We start from the raw sequence: 22,384 nt of genomic DNA on the forward strand, positions 1-22,384 counted from the left end.
TCCCACTGCCGGCCACTGGGCTTCCTCTCGTCAGAGATTTGGTAGTGAATGGAAACGCCACCCGAAGCTTCACATTTATACATCCGGTGAAATATCTGGTTCAATCTGTGGTACTGTATCTTTGCTTACACTACCTGGTACCAGGCGCAAGCGTACAACAGTAAATAATGCGGACTTCGTCGCACACTGGATACAGGAAGCGGGTAGGAAGGCTAGAAAGAGGAAAATTATGTCGAAAACACATACACAGCCCCCGTCCTCGTCGGTGACTACGACCACCGGTGGACCTTCCTCCTCCTCGCCCGCAGGAGGCACGACGTCTCCCGCCAACGTCCTGAACGGACAGCCTGAGAAACCTCAACACTACACGTACGTAGACCACATATAGACACACTCAACTTCACGTGTGTAAGTAAACATACCAAAACACCACTGAGGTTAAGAGAATTAGGTCAGTTGATCCTGTCGGATTTGAATTAAAGTATTCTCCCAGTTATCTCAGGTTTGGATGAATGTGTACCCGTTCTAGAGGCCTACTGGTGAGTTGGTATGTTTTGGATAGGCAGAGGTGGACTGTTTGGGGAGCTGTCAGTGTTTAGCTATCCCGATGTAGAGTTGACCTGAGTTAACATTTTGTGTCTGGATATTATAATATGCAATACAATTACAATGTAAGACTGCACTCAATACCATCTACTGTATCTTGCCTATGCCGCTCTGTACTCACTCATATATCTTTATGTACATATTCTTTATCCCCTTACACTTGTGTCTATAAGGTAGTAGTTTTGGAATTGTTAGCTAGATTACTTGTTGGTTATTACTGCATTGTCGGAACTAGAAGCACAAGCATTTCGCTACACTCGCATTAACATCTGCTAACCATGTGTATGTGACAAATAAGATTTGATTTGATTTAATGGTTGGTCTAATGACCAATAATTGTTTCATAAGTTATCTTTGTGTGTGTCAGTTTTTTTTTGAGAGTAAGAGAGCGACATAGTTGCTATGACTCCTGCAGCTTGCTATAGTTATCGTTTGGTGTCAAATATAAGACACACTAATACACTAGTCATTAATCAATCACCACCGGCAACCTCTCTTTCCCTCTCTGCCCCCCTCCATGCAGGTATCTGAAGGAGTTCAGGACAGAACAGTGTCCTCTGTTCGTGCAGCACAAGTGTACCCAGCACCGACCCTTTTCCTGCTTCAATTGGCACTTCCTGAACCAGCGGCGCCGCAGACCCATCCGCAGGCGGGATGGAACCTTCAACTACAGCCCAGACGTCTACTGTACCAAATACGACGAGAGCACAGGCACCTGCCCTGATGCGGACGAGTGAGTGTGTGTCAGAGAGAGAGAGAGAGTGTTTGTCTGTGTGCTGGGGTGGGGTACCAAGGATTTTAAAAAATTATTTCATGTATTGGTACTCAGACAGAGACACTCTTGTTTTCTTCAACAAAAAAACAATGTTTTTGGGGCAAAAGAATGGTCAACCCTTGAGTTCCCGACATGAATATATACTGAACATGCTCTACATTGCATAGTAAAGCACCTGGGATTGGGATTTATTTTCAGATTGAGGTTCCTGTTTATCAATGAGGTGAGAGGATGCACCCACTAACGATTCTAGTACCTGTAACCATCCCGGTGAATAGCTGAAGTGATGGCTGTCGACTGCAGTGCTTTGCAGCTGAAAGCAACACCACTCTCCCCATAACTCAGTCAGATCAGGAGAAGTGCTAACTCATCACTTATTCACACCTAGCCCATTAACACACACCGGGGGAATGCTAATGATGAAAATGGTGGCTCTGAGACATTATCACGTGACCTATCAAGATGTGTAAGTTGTTTTTCCCCCTGTATGTTTTTGTAAATAATTGACAATACAATAATTGTATCTCTCAACGGTGTGATTTCCAGATGTCTGTTTCTGCATGGTACGGCGGGCGACACAGAGCGGCGGTATCATCTGAGGTACTATAAGACGGGCTCCTGTATCCACGAGACGGACGGGAAGGGCCACTGCGGTAAGAACGGCTCCCACTGCGCCTTCGCACACGGATCACATGACCTACGATGTCCCGTCTACGACGTCAGGTAGAGTGGAGACGCGTCATACAAATATAATGACCCAAAGTCGGAGACGGGGTCTCTCAATTTCAATGCTCTTTTGTCTGTTTCATTGTTCTGTTTCTAATTGGTCTCGTTGCCATGACGTCCCTCTCCCCCTCTCAAGGGAGGTGCAGGTGATGGAGTCTCAGGGGGGGTCGGGGGCTGCAGAGGGAGGAGGAGGAGACGGGCTGGTGGCTAGTACCGCCCTCATTGAGAAGATCTTGAGTGAGGAACCCCGTTGGCAGAGTACGGCTATACACACACAATACACATCTTTTAACTGATCTAGGAAGATTCTATATGAAGGCCATGATTCCAATGCTAATACATTCCTCTCTCTCTCTCTCTCTCTCCTCTCTCTGTAGATAACAACTATGTGTTGTCCCACTACAAGACAGATCTGTGTAAAAAACCTCCTCGTTTGTGTCGCCAAGGTTACGCCTGTCCCTACTACCACAACAGCAAAGACAGGAGGCGGAGTCCACACAAACACAAATACAGGTACAAACAGGAGGAGTAGTCCACACAAACACAGGTACAAACCGGAGGAGGAGTCCACACAAACACAGGTACAAACAGGAGGAGTAGTCCACACAAACACAGGTACAAACAGGAGGAGTAGTCCACACAAACACAGGTACAAACCGGAGGAGGAGTCCACACAAACACAGGTACAAACAGGAGGAGTAGTCCACACAAACACAGGTACAAACAGGAGGAGTAGTCCACACAAACACAGGTACAAACAGGAGGAGTAGTCCACACAAACACAGGTACAAACAGGAGGAGTAGTCCACACAAACACAGGTACAAACAGGAGGAGTAGTCCACACAAACACAGGTACAAACAGGAGGAGTAGTCCACACAAACAGGTACAAACAGGAGGAGTAGTCCACACAAACACAGGTACAAACAGGAGGAGTAGTCCACACAAACACAGGTACAAACAGGAGGAGTAGTCCACACAAACACAGGTACAAACAGGAGGAGTAGTCCACACAAACACAGGTACAAACAGGAGGAGTAGTCCACACAAACAGGTACAAACAGGAGGAGTAGTCCACACAAACAGGTACAAACAGGAGGAGTAGTCCACACAAACACAGGTACAAACAGGAGGAGTAGTCCACACAAACACAGGTACAAACAGGAGGAGTAGTCCACACAAACACAGGTACAAACAGGAGGAGTAGTCCACACAAACACAGGTACAAACAGGAGGAGTAGTCCACACAAACACAGGTACAAACAGGAGGAGTAGTCCACACAAACACAGGTACAAACAGGAGGAGTAGTCCACACAAACAGGTACAAACAGGAGGAGTAGTCCACACAAACACAGGTACAAACAGGAGGAGTAGTCCACACAAACACAGGTACAAACAGGAGGAGTAGTCCACACAAACACAGGTACAAACAGGAGGAGTAGTCCACACAAACACAGGTACAAACAGGAGGAGTAGTCCACACAAACACAAATACAGGTACAAAACATACACACATCCATTTGACAGAAACAGGTCATATGGCTTATAAACCCTCAGTTTGGTCTTTCTCTCTCCAGAGCGCTGCCGTGCCCAGCGGTGAAGCACAGTGAGGAGTGGGGAGACCCCAGTAAGTGTGAGGGTGAAGAGGGTTGCCAGTACTGCCACACACGCAGCGAGCAGCAGTTTCACCCCGAGGTACGTGTTGAGCTCCATCCTCATCTCAGATCATAACTTACGTCGTCCGTTTGTAGCGCTGGCAGGTTTGTGCCAGTTACCTCCATTTACACGAGACATAACTCTATGTTCAGTGACTGTTTGTCTGATGTTCCCCTCCAGATTTATAAATCCACCAAGTGTAATGACATGCAGCAGTGTGGCAGCTGCCCCAGAGGCCCCTTCTGTGCCTTTGCACACCTAGACAACAGTAAGTGTCTTACGACAACCCCGTAATCATGTGGTATGATTAAGCAATAAGGCCAGAGGAGGTGTGGTATATGGCCAATATACTACGGCTAAGGGCTGTTCTTAAGCACGACGCAACGGGGAGTGCTTGGACACAGCTCTTAGCCATATTTCACAAACCCCCGAGGTGCCTTATTGCTATTATAAACTGGTTACCTAATGTAATTAAAGCAGTAAATTGTATAAGGCCTTATATATCACAGCTGTCAGCCAATCAGCATTCAGGACTTGAATCACCCAGTTTATAATGATAGTAAGTAACTTATCTACTATTTTTCTCCTCTTGTCCCCCAGAGCCCCCTATCAGTGAAGAACCCTTGTTTCAGACCACCAGCTCCCCACCAGGCCCGCTGGACCCTTACCCTGCCCATGAGGGGTGTCCCAGCCCTGGGGGCCGAGGTGGGAGGTCTGGGTCTCTGTCTGGAGGGCCGTTCACCCCGTTAGGGGGGTTGTGTGTGGCAGAGCAGGGCCTATTAGGGAAGGTGCTGTCGCTGTGTGAGGACGTGTGGGTGGGAAACGAACCCCTCTCCCCCTGGGCTAGAGAGGGGGGGTACGGTAGGGCACCGGGGTACGAGAGGGAAGACCAGGCCAAACAGAAGAGTTTTGCCATGGAGCAATGCAACAGAGAAATGGCGTACCATCTCAGCAAACAGGTACCTTTTTATTGTTGTCAAAACAACCAGCTTCTTACAAACTATATTGAGCAAAAATAAACGCAACATGTAAAGTGTTGGTTCCATGTTTCATGAACTGAAATAAAAGATCCTAGACATTTTCCATATGCACAAAAAGTTTTTCTCTCAATTTGTGCACTAATGTGTTTACGTCCCTGTTAGTGAACATTTCTCCTTTGCCAAGATAATCCATCCACCGGTGTGGCATATCCGGTGTGGCATATCAAAATGCTGATTAAACAACATGATCATTACACAGGTGCACCTTGTGCTGGGGACAATAAAAGGCCACTCTAAAATGTGCGGTTTTGTCACACAATGCCACAGATGGCTAAAGTTGCGGGAGCGTGCAATTGGCATGCTGACTGCGGGAATTACCACCAGAGTTGTGGCCAGAGAATTGAATGTTAATTTCACTACCATAAGCCACCTCCAACGTATTTTGAGAGAATTTGGCAGTTAGTCCAACTGGCTTCACAATCGCAAACCACGTGTAACCACGTCAGCCCAGGACCTCCACATCCGGGTTCTTCACCTTCGGGATCGTCTGAGACCAGCCACCCCGGACAGCTGATGAAACTGAGGAGTATTTCTGCCCTTTTATGTGGAAAAACTCTTTCTGATTGGCTGGGCCTGGCTCCTCAGTGGGTGGATCTGGCTGCCAAGTGGGTGGGCCTATGCCCTCCCAGCTCCACCATTGGCACATGACTACCTTGCGTAGTCATGTGAAATCCATAGATGAGCGTGTAAATTAATTTATTTCAATTTACTGATTTCCTTATATCAACTGTAACTGAGTAAAATCTTAGAAATTGTTGCATGTTGAATTTATATTTTTGTTCAGTATATAATTACACATTATTGGTCAGGGTGTATGTTGCTGCTTGGAAGGATTTAATCATTTGCAATTATGTCTACTTATGACGAGGTAAAATGTTTGTTTCTGTCTCCATATGATATGGTAAATATATCCCATGCAGAAAAACATCTACATTTAAATGGTATTAATATTAATTTGCATATATTTCAGTTTAATTCCCATATATTGCCATTAATTCACACAGAAAGTTTCCACCTCTGAATATTCCCCAAAACTATAACTATACTATAACTATTACTATACTATAACTGACTATACTATAACTATTACTATACTATAACTGACTATACTATAACTATTACTATACTATAACTGACTATACTATAACTGACTATACTATAACTATTACTATACTATAACTGACTATACAATAACTATACTATAACTGACTATACTATAACTGACTATACTATAACTATACTATAACTATATTATAACTATTACTATACTATAACTGACTATACAATAACTATACTATAACTGACTATACTATAACTAACTATACTGTAACTATAACTATTACTGTACTATAACTATTACTATACTAGAACTGACTAACTAACTATACTATAACTATTACTATACTATAACTAACTAACTAACTATTACTATACTAGAACTATTACTATACTATAACTAACTAACTATTACTATACTATAACTATTACTATACTATAACTAACTATTACTATACTATAACTATTACTATACTATAACTAACTAACTATTACTATACTATAACTATTACTATACTATAACTAACTATACTATAACTAACTATACTGTAACTATAACTATTACTGTAACTATAACTATTACTATACTATAACTATTACTATACTATAACTAACTATTACTATACTATAACTATTACTATACTATAACTAACTAACTATTACTATAACTATTACTATACTATAACTAACTATACTATAACTAACTATACTGTAACTATAACTATTACTGTACTATAACTATTACTATACTAGAACTGACTAACTAACTATACTATAACTATTACTATACTAGAACTAACTAACTAACTATTACTATACTATAACTATTACTATACTATAACTAACTATACTATTACTATACTATAACTAACTAACTATTACTATACTATAACTAACTATACTATAACTAACTACTATAACTAACTATACTATAACTAACTATACTATAACTAACTATACTATAACTAACTATACTATAACTAACTATACTATAACTAACTAACTAACTAACTATTACTATACTATAACTATATTATAACTATTACTATACTATAACTAACTATACTGTAACTATAACTATTACTGTACTATAACTATTACTATACTTACTATTACTATACTATAACTAACTATACTGTAACTATAACTATTACTGTACTATAACTATACTATAACTATACTATAACTGACTAACTAACTATATTATTACTATACTATAACTGACTAACTATTACTATACTATAACTAACTATACTGTAACTAACTAACTATTACTATATTATAACTAACTATACTGTAACTATAACTATTACTGTACTATAACTATACTATAACTGACTAACTAACTATACTATTACTATACTATAACTAACTAACTATTACTATACTATAACTGACTATACTATAACTGACTATACTATAACTATATTATAACTATTACTATACTATAACTAACTATACTGTAACTATAACTATTACTGTACTATAACTATTACTATAACTGACTAACTAACTATTACTGTACTATAACTATACTATAACTGACAAACTAACTATATTATTACTATACTATAACTGACTATAACTATTACTATACTATAACTAACTATACTGTAACTAACTAACTATTACTATACTATAACTAACTATACTGTAACTATAACTATTACTGTACTATAACTATACTATAACTGACTAACTAACTATACTATAACTATTACTATACTATAACTGACTATACTATAACTGACTATACTATAACTATATTATAACTATTACTATACTATAACTAACTATACTGTAACTATAACTATTACTGTACTATAACTATTACTATAACTGACTAACTAACTATATTATTACTATACTATAACTGACTATAACTATTACTATACTATAACTAACTATACTGTAACTAACTAACTATTACTATACTATAACTAACTATATTATTACTAAACTATAACTGACTATAACTATTACTATACTATAACTAACTATACTGTAACTAACTAACTATTACTATACTATAACTAACTATACTTACTATTACTATACTATAACTGACTATAACTAACTATACTATTACTATAACTGACTATAACTAACTATACTATTGCTATACTATAACTATACTATAACTATTACTATACTATAACAGACTATAACTAACTATATAACTATACTATTACTATACTATAGCTGACTAACAAACTACACTATTACTATACTATAACTATTAATATACTATAACTGACTATAACTAACTATACTATAACTATATTACTACTATATTATAACTGTTACTATACTATAACTGACTAACTAACTATACTATAACTATACTATTGCTATACTATAACTAACTCTACTATTACTATACTGTAACTGACTATAACTAACTATACAATAACTATACTATTGCTATACTATAACTAACTATACTATTACTATACTGTAACTATACTATTGCTATACTATAACGAACTATACTATTACTATACTGTAACTGGCTATAACTAACTATACTATTGCTATACTATAACTAACTATACTATTACTATACTGTAACTGACTATAACTAACTATACTATTACTATACTATCACTATAACTAGCTAACTATACTAGAACTAACTATATTAGAACTAACTATACTAGAACTATTACTATAACTAACTATACTATAAATATTAGTATTACTATACTATAACTATCTATACTATAGCTATACTATAACTCTTAGTATTACTATAATTAAGTATATTATTGCTATTAGTATAACTACTATAACTATTAGTATTACTATACAATAACTAACTATACTATAACTATTAGTATAACTATACTATAACTATTGGTATTACTATAGTATAACTATTATTATAACTATACTATAACTATTATTATAACTATACTATAACTTAGTATAACTAACTATTAGTATAACTATACTATAACTATTGGTATAACTATACTATAACTATTGGTATAACTATACTATAACTATTATAACTATACTATAACTATTAGTATAACTAACTATACTATAACTAACTATATAACTAGCTAACTATTCTATAACTAACTATATAACTAGCTAACTATTCTATAACTAACTACTATAGCTATATAACTAAGTATACTATAACTAGTTCTACTCTAACTATACTATAACTAACTATACTATTAATAACTATACCATAACTATCTATACTATAACTAACTATAACTATACCATAACTATCTATACTATAACTAACTATAACTAACTATACTATTGCTATACCATAACTATCTATACTATAACTAACTATAACTATACCATAACTATCTATACTATAACTAACTATAACTAACTATACTATTGCTATACCATAACTATCTATACTATAACTAACTATAACTATACCATAACTATCTATACTATAACTAACTATAACTATACCATAACTATCTATACTATAACTAACTATAACTATACCATAACTATCTATACTATAACTAACTATAACTAACTATACTATTGCTATACCATAACTATCTATACTATAACTAACTATAACTATACCATAACTATCTATACTATAACTAACTATAACTAACTATACTATTGCTATACCATAACTATCTATACTATAACTAACTATAACTATACCATAACTATCTATACTATAACTAACTATAACTAACTATACTATTGCTATACCATAACTATCTATACTATAACTAACTATAACTATACCATAACTATCTATACTATAACTAACTATAACTATACCATAACTATCTATACTATAACTAACTATAACTAACTATACTATAACTAACTATAACTGTACTATAACTAACTATACTATAGCTATACTATAACTAACTATACTATAACTATACCCAACCCACTGTTAGTCTGCATAATGATTGTATCACCACCCTTCTCTATCTGTCTCTCTCTAGGACCTGCTGGTGTTCCTCCCAGTGGGTAGTCCTCTGAGTCTGTCCTCCAGTGTTCCCTCCAGCCTGGCAGCCACCCCTCCCAGCCCGGCCCCTCCAGGACCCCTCCACCAGGGCCACCACGGAGCCCCATCACCAGGCCTTTCCTCAGGCATGAATGCCAACGCACTGCCCTTCTACCCCACCTGCGACACCGTTGAGTCTGTAGTTGGTGAGTCAGTCACGTAGGCACAGAAGACTCTTTCAACTCGTATTACTCTTAATGTCAGAGAAGCTGGCCACTGTACAAGTAGCTAACTATTGTAGTTTACTTCCTAACATTCCATTCAATTAAAAAAATGATATTTATCCCTGAGGGGCAATTACATAGGTTATCTATGAGGAATATTGTCACTGGATCACTTGATTGCCATGGGACCAGGGCTCTAAAATTAACATTTTTCATTGGTAGCACTGGTGCTCCCATCTTAACAATAGTTAGGAGCACAACATACAATCTAGGAGCACAAGAATATATATTTTTGTAATTGATTGAGATGTTGCGTATGAGGCCCAAATTAATTCTAGATACTTTTGAGGCACATGTTGAGCTCTAGGAACGAATATTTAATCCTGTAAAGACATTTGTTTATTATAAAAAGCTAAATGTTTATACAAAAATCTGCAAAGTCATTTGTAGAATAAGTTTCTACATTGTTTAAAAGCATTATCTATTGAGATGCATTACATTGGAAATTCTACACTGTCTCTTTAAGAGGGTCAAGTTTGGGAGTGACATGTAAGGGCTCAGTCATTCATTCATTGCGATGATCATTGATCTTCTAAAGAAGCTATCCTTTTTCCTTTCTGTGCCCCCAGATGTTTAGATATACTGGTAAAGTAACCAGGATGTTAGCTAGCTAGCTAATGGGGTAACAAGACTGATGCCAGTGAATGGTTTTGGAAACTGACCGTCGACATGGTTTTTGAACAGGGCCTTACAAACAAACTATTTGGTCCACTGGCAGGTAGGTTTAAAAAATCGATCAGCCACTCAGAATTTTACCAGCTAATACATTTATTCGCCATAACAACAAAATCCACAATTTATCCGGGTTTTGGATATCACCATTGTTTTCTGGTTTTCACTCTCAAAATCACACTTTTTTAAAAATAGAAAAACAACAAATGGATGTTCAAAAGTCCACAACAATAAACCACATTAGGAGACCACTTTGAGGTCTGGGGAAGAAGAATATATAAATATTTAGGAGGGTATAGTTGCCCTTTAATGTCAATTGCCCACCTAAAGAAAGTGGTGTTTGGCTGGTAGTGTTGCTGTACTGCATGTACAATAGCAGAGTTAGCAAAAACAAAAGACCACCCGATTGAAACTAATCATCATGATATCATATCATTCTGCCAGGTAAGCCTACTTGTAATTTGGAAGGTTTTCTGGGAAGGCCTTTAGAAATGACTGGCTGGCTACACTAAGTGGTAGACAGAGGGATTCCTGTGTCGTCTTCATAAAGTTACCAGAAATACAAACATCCCCGATGCCTCCTTTCATATTCTTTACATGTAAGCTTTGGATTGATGGAAGCTTTGGCTGGCTTTTTTCTCCAGGGCACTCAGAAATAACGGCCCAGTGAAAACTATTAGTGCAACTATTACTATCCGGGAGATTTCTCTTCCTGGTCGACACTGGCGCTCCTAAAATGTCAGGTCGCACAGAGAAATATCTAGGAGCACATGCGACCAAAATGGATGCCCTTGTGTGGGACAGATCTGAGTAACTAACGTTTTGTTTTTGTTGATGTGATGTATAGAGTCAGCTCTGGATGACCTGGACCTGAATGTCTTTGGGATGTCTGCCCTGGAGAGAAGCCTGGACAGCAGCTCAGCTCTGCCCCGAGCCATGCTGGGTGGGTATGGAGCCCAGATACACACACCTACCTGAGGTGATTGTCATGTTTGATTGATTACATTGTTGATTGATTTTGCAGGAGGGAACCAGCTCCAGAGTTCGGCTCCTGTCAACATCCCAGGATCCCTCTGCAGCTCCGCCCCTTTCAGCTCACCCTCGCCCTCGCCACCAATCAGAGTCCACCAGTCACCATTCTTCTCCGCTCATCTGTCGCAGCCCGGCCAATCAGAAAGCAGCTTCTTGGGGCCATCTCATAGCTCTCTAGGTTTGTCGACATATTTTTAGATCTTGTATTTGTCTGTTATATTAGAGGAGATTTAAAAATGTGCCCCAACATTTTCCTGTACTTTATAGAGACACCTCAACTTAATAAATATCTCTCATGTGTCTCCTGTATTGCAGGTCTGAATGGTATGAGCAGTAGTATCTGGGAGCACCCGTCAGGCCAGGGTTCTCCCGGTACACCGCCGGCCATGCTACCCTCCATGGGCCAGAGCATGGAGGCATCCCGGGTCCGACAGGAACTAGACGATGCTAACAGACTACTGAAACACTGGGGCCACACCTGGAGACATACAGCACAGGTACGAGAGTGTGTGTGTGTGTGTGTGTGTGCGCGCGTGTGTACACCAATAAACCATTAAAAGGGTCAGTCTTAAGAAATGTCTCTCTTCCTTCCCCTTTAATCGCTCTGTCGCTCTCTCCCTTTTTTCTCATGTTTCTCCCATCACCCTCCCTCTCTACATCACTCTCTCACTCCAGGCGTGGGCGGTGTTGAAGTCGGATGCGGAGGAGGCTCGTGGCTCGTCCGGTAGGTTAGCTTTACAAGCGGAGCGTGCCAGGCAGGATGAGGAGGAGGCGCAGAGACAGACCTCCTTCCTCCAGGAGGCGCTGGACGGCATGAGGACAGGAGAAAACCCCCACCTGGCCCTGCACCAGCTACAGCTGATCCACAGACTGCCTGAAGAGTGTGTGGTCAGTCTGCAGGCCCAGCTCTGTACATGTCTACACACCGTGGAGCAGGTAGGGGATACGCTCACATACACACAGAGCCATGCTTGTTGATGTGAAACATTCCCCACGTAACTAGCAGGCTTTTCTCTTTCTGTCTTTTTGTCTCTCTCTCTTATTCTTCTCTTTTTCTCTCACCCCCCCCTTTCTCTCCTTCTTTTCTCCTCTCTCTCACCCCACCATCCAGGTGGTGTATAGAAAGCAGAGGCAGTGTTGTGTGCTGTGTGGAGGGCAGGGCTCAGTCTCTGAGCCCTGTAGACACGGTCTGCAGTGTGACAGCTGCTCTGCAGAGTGCCCCCTCTGCCCAGAACAGACCCTGGATCAGTTATCCTGACCTAACCCCTCAACTAGCTGCAGCTCGGCGGATCCCCCAACACTGATCTCAGACCAGCTCTAGTCACTTATTTAAAGCAGCCCAGTTGACCCTAAAACTAAGTGACTGACTTTAGACCAGATCCAAACCAGTTGTTCTAATGCTATGGAGTATAGGGAGATACTCTGTTGTTTCTTACCTCTGATCCTAGATCAGATATCCTCACCCAGAGACCATCCTGCTTGTCCCTATAGTCAAATGATTCAAGAACAGAAATGTTTTTACTCAAAACACTGCCTGTGCATAAGAAATGATTCCGGATCAGCTCTCCTCACTACAGACCTGGCTTTCACCATTACGAACTAAACCACACAACTGACTCAGAGTCAGTAAAGGGCACGCTTGACCTCTGTTCCATGATGCTATGGCCTAATGCCTCGATCACACCGACAGCGTCATTACGTTTTGGCACTCCAGAAGTACATTTATTGGAACGCTTCGTTTGCCTTGCAGAATTGCGTTGTAGAGGAAGTTGCTGTGCGTTCGGTGAGGTAATATACAATTGATATATCCATTGTATGAGTCAAACTGTATGCATAGATGGATTGACAGAAATGGTAGCAGAAGGTGAATGTTGAACTGTTGTTGTACACACATCCAGATGATGCTGCGTACTATTTTCCACAAGTACCTTGTCGGTGTGATCGAGGCGATAGGGACCACCGTTGAAGACTGCTGCGAGTACAATTCCTTCGTTTTTAATACAGTTTAAAAAAAATATATATATATCTATTTTTCATAGAATTTTCATGCTTTTTTCCTAGAGAAGTGAAGGCAAAGTCAGTAGTTATCGTTTTGCTAACGAGGCTTCTAGTCAGAGGAGGAATAGGCAAGCATCTCAATAGTTTAAAAAGGCTTCTTCTCTCTTTGCACTGATCTGAAACTACAGGAAGGGAATATGGTGGAAGTCTATAAAGAAATTACAGATGAAGGAATGACAGCCCCGTTTAGACTATTTGGATGAAGCAGTCTGTGTGTTACGAGTAGTTTCTATACGTGACTGACTCTCACGTTTGCTGTCTGTAATATTCTTTAACTGGAAAGATGGGGGCATGTTAACAACACAATCTTGAAAAATATACTAGTCAATTGTGTAGTCTTTGAAATGATGTATATTAGTTTAATTTAATAACAAGGCGCTTCATGTTAACTCAAATGCCATTTAGTTTCTGTCAAACAACCAACTTTTAAAAAATAAATAAATTAAGGTATAATTTTTTTGGGGGGCGGGGCATAATTTACATTTGTAAGCATTTTAATATTTCACAGTATTTCAAACTGGTGTCAAATATACATTCTTTTTGTATGTCATAATTGCCCCATGCACTGACCTCACCAGTTATCAGGTACCACCTCTGCTTTGGATACAGCAGGGGTGTGTGTGCTTGTGTTGCTATCCGGTGAAAAGACATGATCACTGTGAAGAGCACCGGCACTACACACAGACACACACCTGGCATACAGTCCATCCCTTTACTGCATCCACCAACAGTGTTTAATTGAGTCTGTTTTGGTATATAACAATAAAATACATGTCTATTTTTGTTATTATGCTCATTGTTTCTCCTCCTGTGACTGTTTTTCTCTCTGTCTGCGTTTCTTCACAAACACCTGGGCCTCCCTCTCTCCTCGCCTCGACTCCAACAGCTTCAGGATACTGTCATCTGGACAAAACGAGCACGCTTCAGTATCATGCAAGTATGTGTTAATTTTCACACAACTTAATTCCAGATCATACCGTTTGGTTTGGGGTGCGTGAGCGGCAGGCGTATCTGGGCTGGGGAAGGGTCTGGCTGGTGCCCTGGCCCCCCTCCGACACCCGGCACTGCCCTCAGAGCCAGGAAGGCCTCCCCCTCGAAGTCGTCTGTTCTCAGGGTGTCATAGTCCAACACGGTCACCACCAGACACGCCCCCGCAGCCTGACACTGCTCCACTGACACCATACTGACGGAGGGAGGCAGGGGGGTACATGGAGAAGAAGACAAAGAGGGGGATGTGGGAGAGATTGATTACCTGTATAGTTCCTGAGGGTAGGAAATGGTAGGAGACGGAAAAGGTGGTTGTAACTCTTTAACATGTTTTCAACAAAGATCTGAGAGACTTGGATTATCTGCTGCCACCAATGTAGCGACGGAATGGGGCAGCAGTTGGAGCTATAGGGCTTACAACTCAAAGGCCTCGTCGAACAGAGGGTTGAGGTCACAGTTCTTGATCTGGGTGGTGCGAGGCTCCACCTCGGGGAACACATGACGAGGCTCCAGACACAACTGGACAAACGGATCACTGGAACCTGGAGAGGAGGGAGAGAGACACCAGAGATATCGGATCTTTAAGAAGACCCGTCCTATATCGATGTAAAAGGGACTAGGAGAGGAAACCACTGACCGTTGGAGTCCATGGGTAGGAGATTAGCTGCGTTCAACACTTCCACTCGAAGTCTAAGGTCAGACCTCCTGTAGGATGCGATGAGTGTGACCGCGCCGTACTTCTCTCCACTGTAAACTTTCTGTTACACAAATGCGGATTCAATCCAATGTATTCTGTATAGCTGAAGGTTTTTAACTGCTGTACAACACAAGTAGAATACACTCTTACCTGTTCCCATACTTTCCTATCCAGGAATTTCTCTATGAGCTGCTGGCAGTTGAGAGAGTTGTGTGTCAAGTGAGATTTCAGAGTCTGAATGAATTGAGGAGAGCGCAGAAAGAGAGAGGGTTATTGTACAGCGTTCATAACACAAGGTCACCCTTTTTCTACATGGCCCTTATTATAGAACCAAGTTCTAACAATATACTGTGCAATGTAACCAACATGAACTCACTTTGTAGTCGTCTGTGTGTAGGGTCTCCAGTGGCAGTCCGTTCCCCTCAGCATAAAAACACTGCTCCAGACACTGCAACGCAGTCAGAATTGTCCTGAAGTGTGTACTTTTAGGAAAGTATTAACCTGGAGTGTGTACTGCAGTACTATACTAACCTGGAGTGTGTACTGCAGTACTTTACTAACCTGGAGTGTGTACTGCAGTACTATACTAACCTGGAGTGTGTACTGCAGTACTATACTAACCTGGAGTGTGTACTGCAGTACTTTACTAACCTGGAGTGTGTACTGCAGTACTATACTAACCTGGAGTGTGTACTGCAGTACTATACTAACCTGGAGTGTGTACTGCAGTACTATACTAACCTGGAGTGTGTACTGCAGTACTATACTAACCTGGAGTGTGTACTGCAGTACTATACTAACCTGGAGTGTGTACTGCAGTACTATACTAACCTGGAGTGTGTACTGCAGTACTATACTAACCTGGAGTGTGTACTGCAGTACTATACTAACCTGGAGTGTGTACTGCAGTCGTTGACAGAACACCATGAGTCCTCCCTCTTGTTTCTGCTGTGTAGCCACCTGGTATAAGGTTCTTATGGAGTTAGTCCACAACGGAGTCAACAGACTAGGGAAGGAAGGAAGAGGGAGATGAAAATATTTCAAAAGCTTGTAAACCACTGCTCTAAGAACACCGAGGGTAATACATCCTCAGTACTGGTTGAACCACAGGTGAGTGAGTGTGTGTGTGTTGGGTACTACAGGGGTGTGTGTGTGTGTATACACCTGTTAAAGTTCTCCTGGACCAGGTTCTCATTCATGTACTGCAGCTCTTTCTCCAGATATTTCATCAGAGGAACCACAGCCTGGGATGGTGGATGTAAGGAGCAGTACAGTGACATGTTTTACATCAGCCATCGTAAACTAGGGCCCTGTGTTTCTGACAATCATGTCACATGACCTGGATTTGAAAAGCTTTTAAATAAAAGTTTTTTAAAAAACTCCCATTTTCTTTTTTTATGTCAGATGGTCCAGCACCATCAGACAATAGAGCCACACAGTGGAAGTGTCATAATACCCATAAAACCTAGCGGTCAAACAAGGAAATGGTTACAATCGTTTTTCCCATAGGGGATTTTAGAAATCCTTATAATAAGGGCTTTGTTTTGTGAAGTCTTACCCTGGTGTGAGGTTTCGTTAACCATGTAAATCTCTCTAGGACAAGGTGACTTTTATCAATATAGTCGGCTCTATTTATACTTAAATTATAAAATTATAATTAGCATCGTTCAAAACTACAAAATCCTGCAAGTTCTACCTGACACCGTTTCTAACAGGTATTGTGTACATTTAAAACTTGCCCAAGACAGTTTACAGATTTGTCCATTTAAACAAATGTAGCCAATTTATGAATTCCTAAATTTAGTTTATATTAGATCGTTAATCCAGAGATTCTTACCTTGGCCTCGATTCGTCACTCTCATCCAGAGCATCATGGCATTTGTAGTTCTGTATGATAGCCATATTAGCAGCTAATTAGCATTTCATTTTGGGGCAGTGAATGTATTGACAAATGTCAGCTTGTCCTAGAGAGATTTACACGGTTGTCAAAACCTCACACCAGGGTGAGCCTTCACTAAACACAGCCCTTTTTTAAGTGTTTCTAAAATCCTCTTTGGAAAAAACGATTGGAACCATTTCCTTGTTTGACCGCTAGGTTTTATGGGTATTATGACTCATACTGTGGTACTCTATTGCTTTCATTCTAATTTCTGGAGATAAAGGGTCAAGTCTAGGTAATGTGACATGATAGCCCAATACATAGAGTCCTAATCATCATAACACAAAAGGAAATGGTTGTCTATAAATCCAGTATCGCTGAATTGGAAATGGCTAATGATGACAGCTTCTTACATCTTCCGTGGACTTGGAGGGGAGTCTGCGTCGCGTAGACATGCTGCGGACGTATGTCTCAATGTCTGAATTCAGCTAGAGAGAGAAAGAGACAGAGAGACTTGAAATTCTATATTGAAGAACGGGATTATAGGCCAATTTCTCAATATGGTCTGGGTCTCTTTTGACTGCGCTCCATCTAAACCCTCCCCAGCCCTCTCTCCTCCTACCTTCCGTCCAACGGTCTCTAAGGCAGAGCGTATCTCTCTGCTGAGGACCCCCTGTGCATGCTGCAGCTGTGAAGGGAGCACGTTGTGGAACTGAGGGTCCCCTATCACGTGACGTGTGCGTTCTCGAAGCGCTGCCCAGTTGAGCTGCTGGGGCAGGCGGGTCAGCACCGACCTCAGGTGTTCCAAATCATTCACTACTACACACAGCTGGAGGAGAGGAAGGGAGGAGGGGTGAGATTGAGAGACACAGAGAGGTGGCAATTAACACAATTCATTCACTTGAATGTAGTTAAGAGAAAAGGAGATAGAGAGAGGACAAGAGGGAAGAAAGATTGAGCAGAGAGGAATGAAAGTGGAAGAGATACGAAGGAGGAGGGTTCATTCCTTCACCTTGTTGACAGCGCTGCTGTGGTCAGAGTTCTCAGACAGCTCTCTGACCCGCTCCTTCAGGATACGACAGTAGTTCACCACGATCTTACACACGTCCTGAACACACACACACACACATTAAAATGAGCTAAATCTTGTATACCAACAATATTAAATGTGTGTATTTTATACGTTTATTTAACTAGGCAAGTCAATTAAGAACAACTTCTTATTTACAATGACGGCCAAACACAGACAATGCAGGGTCAATTATGCACTACCCTATGGGACTCCAATCACAGCCGGATGTGATGCAGCCTGGATTTGAACCAGGTACTGCAGTGACACCTCTTGCACTGAGATGCGATGTCTTAGACCACTGCGCCACTCGGGAGCCCCAAGTATGATAGAGCACGTTCTTGTCTGATTATGATGCGATACTATGTGTATTTGCATGATCATGCATTTTTTGTGATGCACTACCTCAGTGAGTTTGACCATTAGCATGAAGGCCTCCTCAGGGTCTGGCCAGGAGAGCTGCTCCCACAGCTGACAGATGGGCTGGACACAGGCCACCAGGTCTACGGCTGATGAGCTGTGTTTGATGGGCACCATCCCCGACTGAAGCGGCTGCAGCTGGGGGAAGAGAGGGTGGATGGGTTGAGTATCTCACCTAGCTTTAAGGTGTACAGTAAATATTACCTGGTATCTATTCTATAAACTGGGCTGGTTCGAGCCCTGAATGCTGACTGGCTGACAGTCGTGGTATATCAGACCGTATACCATGGGTATGACAAAACATTTATTTGTACTGCTCTAATTACGTTTGGTAACCAGTTTATAATAGCAATAAGGCACCTCGGGGGTTTGTGATAGCCAATATACCACTGCCCTATACTGGCCGTATACCACATCCCGTCGGGCCTTACTGCTTAATTATACTGCTTCACTAGGTGTTACGTTATTACAGTATGTTACCTGGTCCACCTGCACAGCTCTCTCCACCCTGTCCTGAGTGGTGCTGAAGGCCTTGTTCAACCAATAGGGAAGCGCCTCACGGAAGCCCTCATGGAAGTTAGTCAGCTCCAACAGTTTAACACTGAAACAACGCAACAGCCTTAGCTCTACACTGAGTGTACCAAACATTAGGAACACCTTCCTAATATTGAGTTTCACCCCCCCCCCCCCCTCTTCTGCCCTCAGAACAGCCTCCATTCATTGGGGCATGGACTCTACAAGGTGTCAAAAGCATTCCACAGAGATGCTGGCCCATGTTGACTCCAATGCTTCCCTCAGTTTTGTCAAGTTGGCTGGATGTCCTTTGGGTGGTGGACCATTCTTGATACACACGGGAAACTGTTGAGTGTGAAAAACCCAGCAGCATTACAGTTCTTGACACAAACCGGTGCGCCTGGCACCTGCTACCATACTCCTTTAGGACAATTGAGACATGGATTGTGTGTGTGTGCCATTCATTGGGTGAAAAATATAAGTGTCGTTGAACTGAAGCTGTTCTAAGGGGAGGGAGGGTGCAACTCAATATTTGGAAGGGGTTCTTAATGTTTTGTCCACTCAGTGTATATAGTGTAGCAATGTGAAGTACTGAGTATGTATCAGGGAGTAGTGTGTTAGTAGTATGTAGTACTGGGTATGTAGTATAAGGGAGTAATTTGTACTACCGAGCAACATTCACTCACATTTTCTTTGTCACTGAGCAAATGTCAAGTGTTTACTGTGAAAACTGCCAAGTGGCCTACGATGGCTATTTGATCATAATGTAGGCCTACCAGAGGGGTCGACCATCAAAAACAATGGAGAAAAATGTATCCCATAACATTTTAACATGGAAATAGCTGTTCTATCATTCAGCCTACAGTAGCAGTGTGGTGTTCAATGTAGGCCTACATTCTATGAGACTTTTGAAGAAGAAAAAACATGCAGGGCTTGACCTTTAACCTGTTATTCCACGTGTCCCTCAGACAAGGAGCTGACTGAAGAAATCACGTTACAAAATAAAATGAATTATTATTCCCACACCATTATTACAGAGAATGAGACAAATTATGCTTCTCTCTGACTATTGGCTACTTAGCTTATTCAAGACCGTCTCAAAATGCAACACTGCCCCTTTAAGACATAAAAAGCTCTTTACCTGACTGGCTTTTCAAATATAGCTAGAAATGCGTACATTTTGTCCTCTTGTTGGAAGCAACCACTCTCCCATTGCTGACTACAAATGATCTATAACTGGGCTAATAACTCACTAACTAGTAAAGGATATTAACAGAATGTGCACACGTGTTTACATGCAGCTCTTGCTTTGATCTCAAAACAAGCGCATCAACTCACGACCGCTCATGCTATAAACACAGTCCAGTTCAAAGTGACTGGCACAGATACATATTTGGCCATCGCTATTTGCATATAGGCCTCCTTCAGCTCTGATTGGTTATGACCCCCCGTCTGTGTACAGGCCTGAGTCGTGCTTGCCAATGGAATAGTTAGTTTTGCATACTAAATCATATTTTATTTTTGTTTCGGTATATTACAATTAAAATTCCCACAGTTGAGCAAAATGTTGATAGTGTTAACTGAAGGGGAAAACAGCAGAAAGTTGAGTGCGGACTCGCATGCATGCAGCTAACAGGGTTTGTTACTACTGAGTATGTAGTATAAGGGAGTAACCTCTGACCTTTTCTGCAGGAATGCCTTGTCTTTGTGGATGGCCTGTAGACTCAGGTAGAGAGGGAACAAGCCATTGGCTAGACTCTGCTCCATCTTACCCTCCAGTTGGTTTAGGGTGTCCCTCACCTCCCCCGCCAACTGAGAGAGAGAGAGAGACACACACAGAGACAGAGAGAGAGAGAAGCAGTGAGTTACACAGTGGAGAGGGGGAGTAAGAGAGGTAGGGAGTAATGCAGTTACCTTTCACAGCCACTTACCAGGGAGTCCAGCTTTTGGTAGACTATAGTGAACACATCAACCTGCACAGCACTACACAGAGAGAGAGAAACCCATTCAAGTCCATTCATGTGATTAACAGTCAGACCTTCTTCGTATTCAATACAGATAATGTGACCTCCCTCCATACAGTCATTCTGTGTGGTCGTCTGTCTCCTACCTGATAAACCCTCTAATGTGATTTCCCTCCATACAGTCATTCTGTGTGGTCGTCTGTCTCCTACCTGATAAACCCTCTAATGTGATTTCCCTCCATACAGTCGTTCTGTGTGGTCGTCTGTCTCCTACCTGATAAACCCTCTAATGTGATTTCCCTCCATACAGTCGTTCTGTGTGGTCGTCTGTCTCCTACCTGATAAACCCTCTAATGTGACCTCCCTCCATACAGTCGTTCTGTGTGGTCGTCTGTCTCCTACCTGATAAACCCTCTAATGTGACCTCCCTCCATACAGTCGTTCTGTGTGTCTCCTACTGTGTGTCTCCTACCTGATAAACCCTCTAATGTGACCTCCCTCCATACAGTCGTTCTGCGTGGTCGTCTGTCTCCTACCTGATAAACCCTCTAATGTGACCTCCCTCCATACAGTCGTTCTGTGTGTCTCCTACTGTGTGTCTCCTACCTGACAAACACTCTATTCCAGCTGTCCTTGTTGTGCTTGATGTCCTCCTGCACTTCACCTATCAGCCTCGAGAGGGCACTCACGGTCTCTGTCATGTCCTGGTAAGGGGGAGGAAGGGGAGGGTGGGGATGAAAAGAGAGATAAAGTTACAGAATGTGGGTAAATAAACGCTTGATGTTCTTTTGAATGTGATATGTGTGTGAGGGGTCTCTTTGTTTGTCTGCAGCCTACCTTGGTCATGGGCTGGTGTAATCCCTTCTTAATGGAGAACCACTCCTGTGTACCACACTGAAGAAAACAAAGACTTTTAGTCCAACAGAGTAACATAGCTCCGTGGATCGTTTAACAGATAGTTCATTCCATATTAACTGTAGTCTTTAAAAGTG

At 41.2% G+C, this 22,384-nt stretch overlaps 2 protein-coding genes across 2 annotated transcripts in view; one reads left to right on the plus strand and one right to left on the minus strand.

Moving 5' to 3' along the window:
• Positions 1-14,650, plus strand: LOC109865330 (RING finger protein unkempt homolog). Its single transcript, XM_020453420.2, has 14 exons — positions 1-369; positions 1,130-1,339; positions 1,928-2,104; positions 2,244-2,365; positions 2,485-2,620; positions 3,685-3,802; positions 3,944-4,031; positions 4,364-4,722; positions 9,816-10,023; positions 11,621-11,716; positions 11,798-11,983; positions 12,121-12,302; positions 12,481-12,741; positions 12,917-14,650. The coding sequence occupies exons 1-14, from the start codon at positions 230-232 to the stop codon at positions 13,061-13,063; spliced, it is 2,430 nt and encodes an 809-aa protein (XP_020309009.1). The 5' UTR covers positions 1-229; the 3' UTR covers positions 13,064-14,650.
• Positions 14,197-22,384, minus strand: part of LOC109865331 (protein unc-13 homolog D) — a 17,055-nt gene continuing 8,867 nt past the window's right edge. The window contains exons 18-34 of the mRNA XM_031798952.1: positions 22,230-22,286; positions 21,999-22,096; positions 21,360-21,411; positions 21,110-21,240; positions 19,396-19,516; positions 18,901-19,053; positions 18,439-18,534; positions 18,049-18,255; positions 17,840-17,914; positions 16,712-16,791; positions 16,439-16,553; positions 15,924-15,995; positions 15,698-15,781; positions 15,488-15,608; positions 15,269-15,392; positions 14,841-15,046; positions 14,197-14,766 (exon numbers count right to left, since the gene is read on the minus strand). Of these exons, the coding sequence (XP_031654812.1) occupies positions 14,657-14,766; positions 14,841-15,046; positions 15,269-15,392; positions 15,488-15,608; positions 15,698-15,781; positions 15,924-15,995; positions 16,439-16,553; positions 16,712-16,791; positions 17,840-17,914; positions 18,049-18,255; positions 18,439-18,534; positions 18,901-19,053; positions 19,396-19,516; positions 21,110-21,240; positions 21,360-21,411; positions 21,999-22,096; positions 22,230-22,286 (1,902 nt within the window). The 3' untranslated portion in view covers positions 14,197-14,656. The remainder of the gene's footprint in view (positions 14,767-14,840; positions 15,047-15,268; positions 15,393-15,487; positions 15,609-15,697; positions 15,782-15,923; positions 15,996-16,438; positions 16,554-16,711; positions 16,792-17,839; positions 17,915-18,048; positions 18,256-18,438; positions 18,535-18,900; positions 19,054-19,395; positions 19,517-21,109; positions 21,241-21,359; positions 21,412-21,998; positions 22,097-22,229; positions 22,287-22,384) is intronic.

Source organism: Oncorhynchus kisutch, linkage group LG20, assembly GCF_002021735.2.
Source record: "Oncorhynchus kisutch isolate 150728-3 linkage group LG20, Okis_V2, whole genome shotgun sequence".
Lineage (NCBI taxonomy): Eukaryota > Metazoa > Chordata > Actinopteri > Salmoniformes > Salmonidae > Oncorhynchus > Oncorhynchus kisutch.